This window comes from Typha angustifolia, chromosome 7, assembly GCF_048772165.1.
Source record: "Typha angustifolia cultivar Huaian chromosome 7, ASM4877216v1, whole genome shotgun sequence".
NCBI classification, from domain to species: domain Eukaryota; kingdom Viridiplantae; phylum Streptophyta; class Magnoliopsida; order Poales; family Typhaceae; genus Typha; species Typha angustifolia.
The window spans coordinates 12,907,634-12,920,444 of record NC_133245.1 but is presented as its reverse complement, the minus strand read 5'-3'; the positions used below and the strand labels follow the sequence as shown (position 1 = coordinate 12,920,444).

The 12,811-nt window shown below is 35.3% G+C and overlaps 1 protein-coding gene across 1 annotated transcript; it reads right to left on the bottom strand.

The window, feature by feature from the left end:
- Positions 1–6,425: 6,425 nt before the first annotated feature.
- On the bottom strand, positions 6,426–8,996 carry LOC140762037 (GDSL esterase/lipase At5g33370-like). The gene is made up of 5 exons (XM_073099638.1): positions 8,687–8,996; positions 8,463–8,590; positions 8,141–8,383; positions 6,945–7,197; positions 6,426–6,851 (listed from the first exon to the last, which is right to left on the bottom strand). Exons 1-5 carry the CDS (start codon positions 8,931–8,933, stop codon positions 6,619–6,621), a joined length of 1,104 nt encoding a protein of 367 aa, XP_072955739.1. The 5' UTR covers positions 8,934–8,996; the 3' UTR covers positions 6,426–6,618.
- Between the last annotated feature and the right edge of the window lie 3,815 nt (positions 8,997–12,811).

Sequence of the window (12,811 nt, the reverse complement as noted above, 5' to 3'; positions counted from 1 at the left end):
CAAAGGGTTTACTAGCTCAACAGAAGCTACTTCATGTAGTCTTGTCCATCCAACAGTAATCCTAGTCAAACCAATCTTTAAACTTGAGTGTCTCTCAATCCACAAAGACTATTAAGCCAGTCTAACGATAAGCCAAAAGGTCCCAAAACACTTGGTTACTCGGGTCACGACGAACAATATGCATGCAATCAATTCATTGGCACATCTAATAGGCACTAAGAAATGCCTACAAAATAACATCAAGTAACAAAAAAAGAACAACTAAGAAATCTCGAAATCTTTGGTCATAAGATGATGTATTCATGGGCTGGGGCTATGTGAACCTGGTTTGCTCACTGTTAGGCTTGAACTGGACTAAGAGATGTTCAAGCCTGAGCCCAAAATAGGCTTCTGCACCTGGCCCTGCTCAAGCTCGGCCTGCAATTGGTGATCTTTGAGGATAAGGTTCAATCTACAAAACTTTAAGAACTTCTGAAGTTCATAATTTTCTCAGATTTATATAATTAATTATAAACAACCCAAGATTCTCAATTAGAGTATTCAGCTTGTCAATTTTTAGTTGGCAAACTCATAGATCAACTCAGTTAGGGATCCATCGTTTAGAACGTCAAATCATTAGATCAATTTTTCTTTCTCTTCTTTTGAAACAGCTTCTGTGCTACTTCTTCCACCCTCTCTTTTGTTCTCACAAATCAACTGCTAATTAATTTTTGATTTCAGTGCCATTTTTTAAGCATATATAAATATACCGAATGTTGTTAATATAAAAAAATAAAATAAAATAGAAGAAAGTGATCATTCTATCAAATATTTTATTGGGTCAATCCTGTCAAATTAATTATAATTTTATTAGGAGATTTTAAAAGCTAAAAAATCCTTAATTGAATGATGGGTAGTTTTCAACTACGCATAGGCAGTAGTTCTAAAGCATTTGTGGTGGACTTATGCACCATGGTGGTGTTTGTCCTTATACTGTTTGTTCTCTTTTACTTAGTCTAATTAAACTAATCCAGTGATGCATGACTTGATAAGGCACCAACTTCAATCATGCTTTTCATTAACCTTTTTTTTTCTCTCTCTTCTTGTTCCTTTCACATCTTTCATTACGAGAGATTAGTTGGTCTCCTTAACATAGACCAATTGGTAGGGATGAAATTGGATAGTAAAATTTATATTTGTATATATATATATTGAATATGAATAGTGAATGTAGATCAAATATCCTCATTTATTTTTGAATGTATAAGAATTTGTTTTGTAATTAGTAAAATATATAGATGGTCAAAACTATCATATAAAATTATAAAAAATCTTTTGCACTACGGATAAAGTTATCTGAATGTAAATATGAATTTAAATATTCAACGGATGAATAAAATCTCAACGCACATCCAATAAAACTCGAATATAAAATTAGATTAGGTCAAATTTAATCCGACTTATTTTCATCCCTACCAATTCGCATCTTGGTAGCTGTTAAAAAGTTAATTTTCTCAACAACTAAATATCTTCAATTGTCACTATAAACCTATTTTTAGGTGTTGTCAATTATATAAAGATTAAACGGAGTACACAAAATTTTGAGATAATGAGTTTCAAACAAAGTGGTTATAATGCTTAGCTAGTTAATTTACTAATTACTCTAAAATTTTAAAAAAAAAATTTAACTAACTAGTGAACTAACATGATACAGGCAAAAATTCATAAGTTTAAATCGAGTCTATCTATCATTTGATGTATATATAAAACAATTCGCTAAAATAGAGTAAACTTATTCAATTGTCTCTTGGAAAGATGGCAAAATATATATGAGCATTAATGAGCTGAACACTTAAGGAGTTGGATCTTGTTCATGATTACAAATGCAAGTTGACCTAAATACCTAGCAAAAATTTTTGAGCTAACTCATGTTTGCCTCATTTAGTTTGTCTACAACTTCGCTCAACAGGCTTATTTAACTCAACTCAAATAACTCATTTGTAGCTTTTTACTAGCTTTCTCTAGAGCTAATGAACTCGTGGAATTAAAAAATCTAAATTTAACCGAATAAGATCAATTCTAGAATAGATATTTCTGTTTGTTATTCCTAAAATAATGTCTTTATTCTAGAAATAATGTTTCTTATTCCTAAAATAATTATTTTTAACATGATATAAAGTAAAAAAAAAGATAAGAATTTTTTTTTATTTTTTATATATAAAATAAGTTGACGGGTAGATATCAATAATAAATTAATAATTATGTTAGTGTGATATAAGATGCAATTTTAATGAATAGTATTTACATTTTAGAATAAAATTATTATAATATTTAACTATTGTTCTAGAATAAAGAGTTATATTTTAAGATTAAAAAAAAAATTATTCCCGGAGTGAACTGAGGCTGAAGTTGCGTAAATCTTTGGCCTAGAAGTTGAGGTAAAGAACATTAATTAGTTACATTGGTTAAAGATATCAATAGCTTGCTTCCCCACATGGGACAAGAATGGGGACCAAACATACAAACACTAAAGTTAGGTAGCTTAACTGGTTGTTTCTAAAGTTTTCTATGCAAACGAAGAAGAAGAGAAATATTCTTCTGTACAATGTTCTAAATTCTTCTAATTTGAGAGGTGATGTTCTTATTTGATGAAGAGGACTGGTCCCTCCTGCAATTAATTTAAGAGGACTCCTCCTCACGATTATTCCTTGGGATCAAAACTAGTATTGCAATGTTTAGGTTTTTTATTTTTTATTTTTTATTTTTGGTGTTAATAAAATAGTTTGTAATCTCTCTCTTATTTTGTAATTGCAATATAATGAAAAAGAAAAGGAGATTGGAATTGCTAAGTGCTTCAAAATTTACTCTCTCTCTCTCTCTCTCTCTCTCTCTCTCTCTCTATATATATATATATATATCAAAACCTCCATGACTCAGCCAAACTCAACTTTATGACCCAGGGACCAATTCAAACTAATACCTACCAAAAGTGATCAGCTCTTGACTTGCCACCTAACTAAAGAGTTGAGAGGGGCATTGGAGAAATATAGAATGAACTTTCTTAGTTAGTGTAGTTGATTAGATTAATATTGAGGCCAAGTAGGATACACAGAGAACTCAATTGAGGTCAACACGCATTTATATATATATATATATATATAAAAGAGAGTTATTTTTCATGATATGAAGGGGGTGCCAAGGGTATATGCTTGCATTCAGTGGATGGCAACAAACCATGGATGCACTGTTTGAAGAATGACCTCCAACATTGGATTCCAATATGGAAAAGTAAATGCTGATGAGTTAAAAAGATTTGGCGAGTAACAACAACTCACTTTTGTAGAAGAGAAGAGGGAAAAGTTTTGATTAGGTTATTCAATTCTGGATTCCAGTAATCCACTTGGGTCTTGCCCAGGATCCTCTGTAGAGCATAGTTGACATTAATATAATGGAAATCATGAGGTGTAAGGCTCATTGCATGTGTCTTTTCCCTCTGGTTCCCCTTCCTCCTTTTCTTCCAATGAGAAGTGGAGATATCCATCACTTCTGAAAAAGAGAGGCACCAAGAGACCAATCTCCTCAGTCGCTTCGTCTCCTCATATATGAACTAGTCCTTTATGGTATCAAACCCAAAGTAGCAGTTGGATTTCTAACCTTTTGGACTTTTCTACAGCATCCTTTTGTTGGAGATCAATGGCCAGGCTTGCTTCTGATAGGTGCAGGAGTGATACCAGCAGTGATGATAACTGGAGTCCATTGTGGAAGAGGACCGCCAAGGCGAGATTGAGTTGCGACTGCAAGCAAGAGGAGGATAGATGGAAGATGAAAAGGATGAAAGGTTGATGAATTGCTGGAAATATAGGCAAGTCTGATGCTTGGCTGTCGTTGGTATTTATTTACTCCTCATGTTTCATTTCAGTTCTTCTTCTTCTTTTTTTCTTTCTTTTCTTTCTTTTTTTGCTGTTTTCTTTCCTCAGTTTGTATCATCTGTTCCAACTTAGTTTTGCCTTCTTTGAAAGGCTTCCAATATGAAATTGAGCTGCAATTTAGACCTATTGATGTTGCTTCTGTTCATCTTTGGATTGAGATGTCTCTGTGCTGCCATAAATGAAATAAAGGAATGTAATAAAGAAATTTTAAAGAAGTCATAGATCTTCACAATACTCCCTCAAACAGCACTTGGATTTCTTGCTATCTGTGATCTGTCAAGATAGTTGATTCAGTATTTAGATGCGCCGATCCGCTAATATACTAGACTCCTTGTTTTTTTTATCAAATAGATTACCTTTCCAGGATCAGGGTCAATCAGATCATTTTCTGCTTAAGGTTTTAAAATTCAGAAAGTTCGCGAAAATTTTAGTGCAGAGCTATACTGGTGAAGCATATAGAAGCAGTAATTAACAGTAGAGGCTGAGAAAGATTGCATTTTAGTTAATCAATGGCAATAAAAGAAAAAGTTCAAAACTAGTTCATGAATGAATGACTATCAGGAACTCATGGACTAACAAGCCATTAGGTACTTATGAACAACATAGAAATCATATGTGGAGAAATCATTTAGAGGAGGATACCGCAATTGTAGTGTAGCTGTAAATGCATTTGAGTGATCAAGTTTCACTCTATGGGAACCTTGTTGAAAGGAAGGAAAAAAGATACAGATTGAAGGATTCTCTTGCGTTTCAGTAGGTTCTCTCAGACCTTGAATCTGAATCTGAATCTGATAACAAATCAGGGGTACTATTGCCCAAATTTCTCGCATGTTTAGTAATCAGTTGACTCCATCGCCGCATCCTATAAGGATAGAGGAGACCAATTGGTGACCCCTGCATTTCTATTACATGAATTATCTTGCTGAAGGTCGTGCCGTTAGGGCCATCAAATGCTTAGTTGGACTAAAATAGCTTAACTGTTTGTGGCCATCTATTCGACACCGATGTAGTTCATGGTGAAGAAATGCAGTTGATATTTAAAACATTGCTAATTGCACTAAAGAATGCTTTACATCTTGTTGTTTATATTGAATCATGGACCTTTGAGACTTAACTATCATTAGACAATAGTTGAATCTTGCATTAACTCCTCTCACAGGCTGGAAGTGGTCCTGATGACTAAAAGACAGACCTCTTAATACTCCTTCCTTTTACTTGTAGCCTCTTTTGCTAGCAAAAGTACAAGCATTCAACATATAGAATGATTAAACTTGAATTTGTAACTTTAGAGCCCATAAGGCAGTTTAACTCCATTCAAGATGGTAATTGGATTAATGACTTGAGTGCTATAGTCATTAGATTCTCTTTCTTCTCGCTTGGTTTCTTAAACTCGTTTTCGCAAAGAGAGGGGGTGGCATAATAATTGAAAATTCTTCAAGAAGAAGGAACCCAACCATGATTCAAAATCTTTTCAATCCTCTCCAAGGCTGTTTCTTCTGATTTGGAACAGAAGTATATGACCTTGGACTCCAACTTTTTAACGTCAAGAAGACCTTTTCTGCCATAATCTAATTTTATAAAAGATGATTGTACCTCCTAATATTCGTTTGCCTCCTGTAACATGTTCTATTACTCCAATCACTAGATCATATAGATATCCGTTGCCTAATTATTGTATACTCAATCTAATAGATAGCACAATCTATAACTGAATTATTATAGGATCCAGATTAAGTTGTTCGTCGATAGGCCCTGACACAAAAGAGTTAGACAAAGTAGTAGGTTCTCAGGAGAATCTTGTACTATTTGCCTCCTAAATTAAGCTCTTCTACTGTGGCAGAGTAGCAGATTTCTTTTCTTTTTCTACCCATAAAGCCGACGAAGAATAGATATATACAAGACTTGCCCATGTGGGAGACTATTGGTCACAGTTGTGGAGCTGCATCTATGAACTAGCAATGATTCTTATTGTTTAGCATATGAGTTATTCGACATTTCAACAGTATTGCAATAGGCTATTGAGAGATTTTTGATTATTTTATGTATGTCAATCATTTTTTATCATGCATCTCGAAATTAAATACGAAACTATATAAGTTCAACGGACTTATGTGTAAAAAGAGAATGCTGCCGAGTAAATTGTTGAAGGTTAAATAGAAGAAATTTTCATATAAGTTGTTGAACTAGATAACAATTTATATCTAAAGGTTATTATCCGATCCAATGACCTATGTGAAAATTTCTCTTGAAGGTTTACTTAGTAATATTTAATTTTACACATAAATTACTGAATGAGATAATGAATGAATACAAATTTACCGTGTGATACATAGATACTTCGAGCATGCATACCGGTGGTCTAATATTTTGTAGCTAATACTTATGTTTGGATGTGGTATAGGCATAACTTTAAAGTAGATTAGATTAGCGGTCATTTGAAAACCTACTTTGAGGCAATTTAATTAAAATTTTTCTTTTATCTCCTCTCTTCCCTTTAATATTTTATATTCACCAACAAAATTTAACTACCATTATTTATAAGAAAAAACATCACTTCAATCAACTATCATTACACCACTAAAATCGGTTTACAATCAAACACCATATTTTCCTAAACCGATTTGAGCTACTTTATTCAAGATTAAGAAATGAACGTAGCTACCTAGGTTTAGGACTTATAACACATCTAAACGCCACCCTTTTATTTCTTTCAAGTTCTTGCATCCAAAGCTAAGATGGTGCTCAAGTTCATGGGGCTCATGTAATCAGTCGATCCGGTCATCATCTGCCGGACGATGATCCGGTTGGCTTTCTCAGTGGGATGGTAGGCGTCCCAGAATGCATACTCATTGCGGTTAGCACAGACATTCGACGCAATTGTGCACAGCCCGATCCCATTGTAAGGCCCTTGCCCACAGCATGCAACTTTTGAGGTGACGAAGCCTGTCACAGGAGACTCACAGTGAGCAAAATAGCAACTGTTTTTGAGTTTCGGTTCTTGTACTACATGTTGGAAAAGTTAGTTATGTTAGTTACCGTAGGCCTGTGGATTGGATATGTAGTCAAAGTGCATCCTGAAGGCATTGGCTGAAATGAAGACATCTGACCCAATCTGGGCGTTGAGTTCCTTCAGGATCTGGACCAGCTGTGGGTTGAACAGGTCTGCGGCTCGCATCAGCTCCGGGTCGCACTCGCCGGTCAGACTCCGTTCGGCGAGCTCGGCCGGGACGCAACCGAGAGGCCCGGTGCCGGTGACCATAACTCGACGGGCCCCCAAATCATGAATCCTCTGGAATTAAAGAGAGAGACATAGTTAGTTCTCATGTGAACCTGGCACTAAGACATATTGAGATGATGACTTCTGCTTTCAGTTACTAGTTCTGATCAATGTTGTGGTTAGTAGACTTGCAGCAAAGTGTTTGCCACTATGACCCATTTAGTAGGCCTATTGATTGCTTGTTCGGAGGTAGTTGCCAACAAACTCCACTGCAAACTTGTGCAGCTTTTGGCACAAGAACGTTTGTGGTGGGGAACAATTCCAACTTTTGAGAAGGATGGTAGAGATAGGTGATGCAACTCTATTATCTTTGGCCCCAACTGGTGATTCATTACCTAGTACTCTGATACTCTATAATAATGACTAAATTATAATTTACCCTCTTGTCATTTTGCTGGATTTTTAGCATTTTGATCCTCCCAAACTAAATTATTGACTATTAACACTTCCATATTACACTCGCTTTTCTAAGAAAAACTTCTGAAATTCAAAATATTTATCTTTCTCAACTTTATTTAGCGTAGTAATCAATGCATTACCCAGCCTTACAGTGCCATCGAATAACTTCGTCTTTATCCAAAATTTACATTAAGGGAGCTTTCTGCATAGGTATATCGTGGATGCATTTATGCGTACTTGTCTTCCATGTCAGAAGTATAACAGAGTCTTTAATTTTTAAGCGCAGCAGAGTGGGTAAATCGATAAGTATAACAGCATAAAATTAGCTCGCATGCAAATTATCTAAAATGTTATTAGTCTTCCAAATGATGCAAAAGAAATGATCCTGTCTTTATGAATGCCAATTGGTTGTAGTCATAGTTTTAGTGATGTAATGAGACTAATTAATCTTGAAGGCATGCAATGTAGTAGCTTCATATGTTCATGAGCTGCACTGAAGTAGTGAAGAACAGGTATGAAATGAGAATTAAGAGCCAGAATTAGATGAATAACGTACCGCGAGAATTTTCTTATACTCTGAAATTATATATCGAACGTAGTCGGGAAGCGAGAATTCGCGAGATCTTGCAGAGAAAGGTACCAAGTAGTAGTTGTTAACAAAGTCATTTCCTCCGAGGGTGACAAGAACAAGAGCTTGGTTGACAAGCCGCTTAGCCTGAGGCTGGCCTACAAGAGAAGCTAATTTCCGCTGGTATTCCTCAAAGAACTGCAGCTGCCTGCTTATTCTGATTATGTTCACCTGTACATATAGAAACACTAGCAGATGTTACTACTTGTGAGCTAGCTGAAAATGTTGAATAAAAATTCTTGTATCTTACGAATTGTATGCCAGTATCATTAAGGATTCCAATGCCGGCCGACGCAAAGTTGGCGCCCACGAGGAGCTTCTCTCCCCGGAGATCCGGGCTTAAGTAGGGCAATGTGGATTCAGCTCCAAGGTACTCACCTGATAACATTGAAACTTGCTAGTATTTATATACATATATGTAGATATACAAAGTTGTTGACAGAGAGTGTAAGCAATGAGAGCAGTTAATATAACTGATAAGATCAGGGATGTTTAATCCATTGGAGAATCTGCCAGTGGGCCGGTGAGTCGGGTAATCGATCCCGTAAGGCGGGGCGTCAGCGCGGGCCGTGGTGGCCAAGTAGTTGTTATTGCCATTGTCAACGAGAGAATCACCGAAGACGAAGAAGGCGCGCGCCGCCTCTGAAGTAATTGAGAGGCTACTAAGAAGTAGCAGTAGAGCAACAATGGAGAAGGAAAGAATTGAAGAATAAGCAGTCATTATTGCTGAAAGGATGGTGATGGATAGATAGATAGATAGTAGTGAGGAGCAATGTGCATATATGAAGGGCCAGAGGGGGTGGCTTTTTATAGGATTCAATTGTCTTCATGGCTCACCTTCATCTTGCACCTAATAAGGCCTACAGAGACGATTGGAGGGCCACAGGAATAAATGAAAAAGCTAAGCTTAGCCATGCAGCTGCGTGTGCCTCATGAGATCTATTACTTCGTTGCTTTTCTCTCCTCCATTAAAATGGTCTTTACACCTACTAGTTGTATACAGTCTCTTTCTCTCTCTCTCTCTCTCTCTCTCTCTCTCTCTCTCTCTCTCTCTCTCTCTCTCTTCTCTCAGGTTCTAAATGAAATCTATGATAAGAAACCTACAGCTACAACTCCGGGCCTTACACGTCTAATTAGCAATGGTAAATTCACACTCAGAGATGATACGATGGCAACTAATGCAGTCAAATGTAGCTGCTGAGTGGCTTTTAAATGTGGATGGTGGCCAGTTTAAATTCCTGATGAAGGGCACTTCAGCTAAATCCCAAGTAAAGGAAAATTGAGGCAGGGCTGGTCATAGGAGTATACTATTAACATCTCTTGTCATTATGAGATTGTCGGAGAGGAGGCCAGGTAAAGTTCCAGACCATGTGAAATCCATAAATTAGTGGGGTAGAAGGTCTAAAAAGAATAGCTGACTCCCACCAACAAATCCATGATAATAACTAGATAGGCAACAAAAAGGAAGAGAGAAAATACATACAGTCAAAGCTGAAACCATCAACCAAGTTTGGTTCAAACATGATATTGAATATGAAAGGAAAGATATTCTACGTGACTATCACCCTTTTCTTGTCTCTTAATTTTATTTTGATGTTGCGAACCATTAAAAATATTTCATCAACTTGACATGATAGACGACAAAGCTGAAAAAAAAACTAAAATACCCTGGAGAAAGTAGTGATCATTCAAAATATAAAGATAAATATGTCATATAAAACTCATGCGACTCGCATGCGGTAATTTATAGATGAAAGTAAGTATTGAAAACCTAACGAAATAGATGTTTGAGACATCTTCAATAGATCTATATACCGCAAAAAAAAAAGAAGAAATATACAAAAAAAAAGAATAATAGTTCGGGGGTCTAATGTAATTAATCTAATATTTTATCTCCTCCCCTACTCTATTGATTTATCTTAGTTCTAAAGAAAGTTTATGAAAAAAATCTACTCTATTTTGTCTTCATTGTCATTCATATTAAATATATTGAATATTTATTACTTCACTTTTTATGAAAAGATCTACTTTAATCCTTTTGCCCAATAGGTATAACAGTACTGAGTGATTCAGTTTGGCCCTACAATTACCTTTATCCCAGAAAGAGAGTTGTGGTTGCTCAAGCCTTTCAGACAACTTAGGGTTATTTGCATCATACCACGTCAATATAGTCCAGTGAAAAAACCTAAACTGTGTGTCAAAAGTCGAATAGTACATTGTCCTGATCAACTCATTGCAACACTGTCATAGCTTTTCCTTTCGGTTGATTACTATGTCATCAATTGAGATAGATCCAGGACTTCCCTGGGCAGTAATAAACACTGCATATCTGTTAGGTGATTAATGCCTCAAGATATGGTGAGAGAGACGGTGAACTTTTAAGAACCTTGAAGATTTCTCTCTGTTACAGTTCCTGTGAATATTGGAAAGGTGGGTTTTGTGGCTCGACAGTCTAATTATGTTCCCTTTTCTTTCGTTAGAATTCAATGTGATAATTATAGTTCAGTTCTCATTGCTAATGTCGCCTCAAAGGACAATCGTATTTGATCGGAGTCTTGATTCTGCGTTGCTATTTAATATTATCGAATGAGTGAGAATGACACCTTGGATGATCGGCTCTGTCACTAATGATATTATTATTTTAGCTAATAATTATTAAAATTATGTAGTTAATCATATTTTTTGAGAAACTATTGGCTAGTGCTGCTGATTGACTAGCTAATATGGAAAGGTCATTAAGATTTGGGTGTACTTAAGATAAAGGTTTTTCTCTATTTTGGTTTCTGACTCTAATAAAGCCTTTTCTAATCAGAGTGTCAAATATATAAAATACTTAGTTCTTTATTTTCAAAAATAAAAACAAAAAAAGTTTCAGCGAATAGATGACGAACACAGATTTAGTACAAATCAACTGCTCCGCTCACACTCGAAAAAAATAACAGAGAATCATAAAATTTGAGCGATATACAATAAGAGTCATTGGACATACGCAATCAATACGTTAGTGTGCATCCAATGATACATCCGAATAGACTTATATGAGATAAGTGTACCCTTAACCTCAATCCATAAATGGTGCACCTTAATCGTCAATAATAGTTGTAGTTGTTGGTCTAATGAAAACTTAAACCTCTATCCAGCTTTACTACAATCATATAGAGAGTGAATGAGAAGGAAAACTTCGCTCCTCTTGATTAATGCCTACAGTTTGATGAGGTTTTCTAGATTCAAATTAAAGCTAGCTGTAAAAAATTGGTAAGGTTGATGAACCTCTTTGCATCTCTTATGCCCCTAAACCAACCAACACCGGGACAATTAACTTCAAGAGGAGAGTGTAGGAAAGTAGTTCGATATAAGATTGCTTGTGGACCAAAGATTTGTACTGTTTCATGCCCACTCCTCTTGGAGTTAATTGTCCAATTGGAAACTTACCTTCTTCACATTGGATATCAAGCTTCACTTCCTCTAAAACCCCCCAAAGATGATCATATAAATGAGGTAAAGATGTATATTTTGTTCCTTTCTAACTTTTTCTTTATTATTGTAGCCAGTACGCTAAGTGAGTTAAATTAGGTTAGCAATTAATTAAAAGCTTAAGCTGTTAAATAACTGACTGATAATATATTATCTTTTTATTGGCTCCTTAATGTAAGAAATAAAGCCTATCTCAATTCATAGTAAATCATAATAGATACGAAAGGTAGATTAATTAAAAAAAGAAGATAATTATGCCTAGACCAATTTACATGTTGCCTATTTCTGAGTACTCTTTTATGACACATTGATTCTCTTAATTACAAAAATTATTTAAAATAGTTTTTTATTTAATTATCCATTAGATTTTTGTATGGAAAAAAATTATATTTGAGTATCGCATGATCAATGTGACGCCCTCCATCGATCATGTTATCTTTATTTTAGAAAGAAAAAAGAAAAAATAAGAGAGTGCATCTAAAAGTGAGTCAATAGTTCATAAAATTTTAATATTATATTAAGTAATTAGTTAAGTTAATAATTTAAATTTAAGTTGTTAGATAACGAACTAAATTGGACAATATGAAGCTGATCCCCTCGTATCACAATAGATTGGATGGCATTACGAGTTAGATTACGGTTTGGTCCAACTGAACTCAAGATCTACTCCCAATATAGTTGGTATACATGAGTGGAGCTTTTACTGGCTTATTTCAAGCCTAAGCTTGTCAAATCTACATCTCTTGAGAGACTATGATCCATATATATCTAATGCCAAAAAAGAATTTGGTTCTATTAACTCTGTGATTGTGTTGGGTTAGGATTTTGCTCTCTATCTAGGAGAAGATCACAATTAGAGTAATTAAAAAGATAGGAAGAAATAAGAGAAAGGGTTTTGGAAAAGAAAATGAAAAATAGGAAGGGTTGCTCAATTCAAGGTTATATACCTCTCTCAAATTCAATTCCATTTAAGTTCAAATATCAATCACACAAGTAGATTCTCAGTTGATTGATGATGTAATTATATAGGGTTTGAGAGCTTTTGAGTTTTGGCTAGGTGGAAGGGAGGGAGTGAGAGAGAGGCCTCCCACCTTAGCCTTCTCTCTTCTCTCACTCTCTCACTCT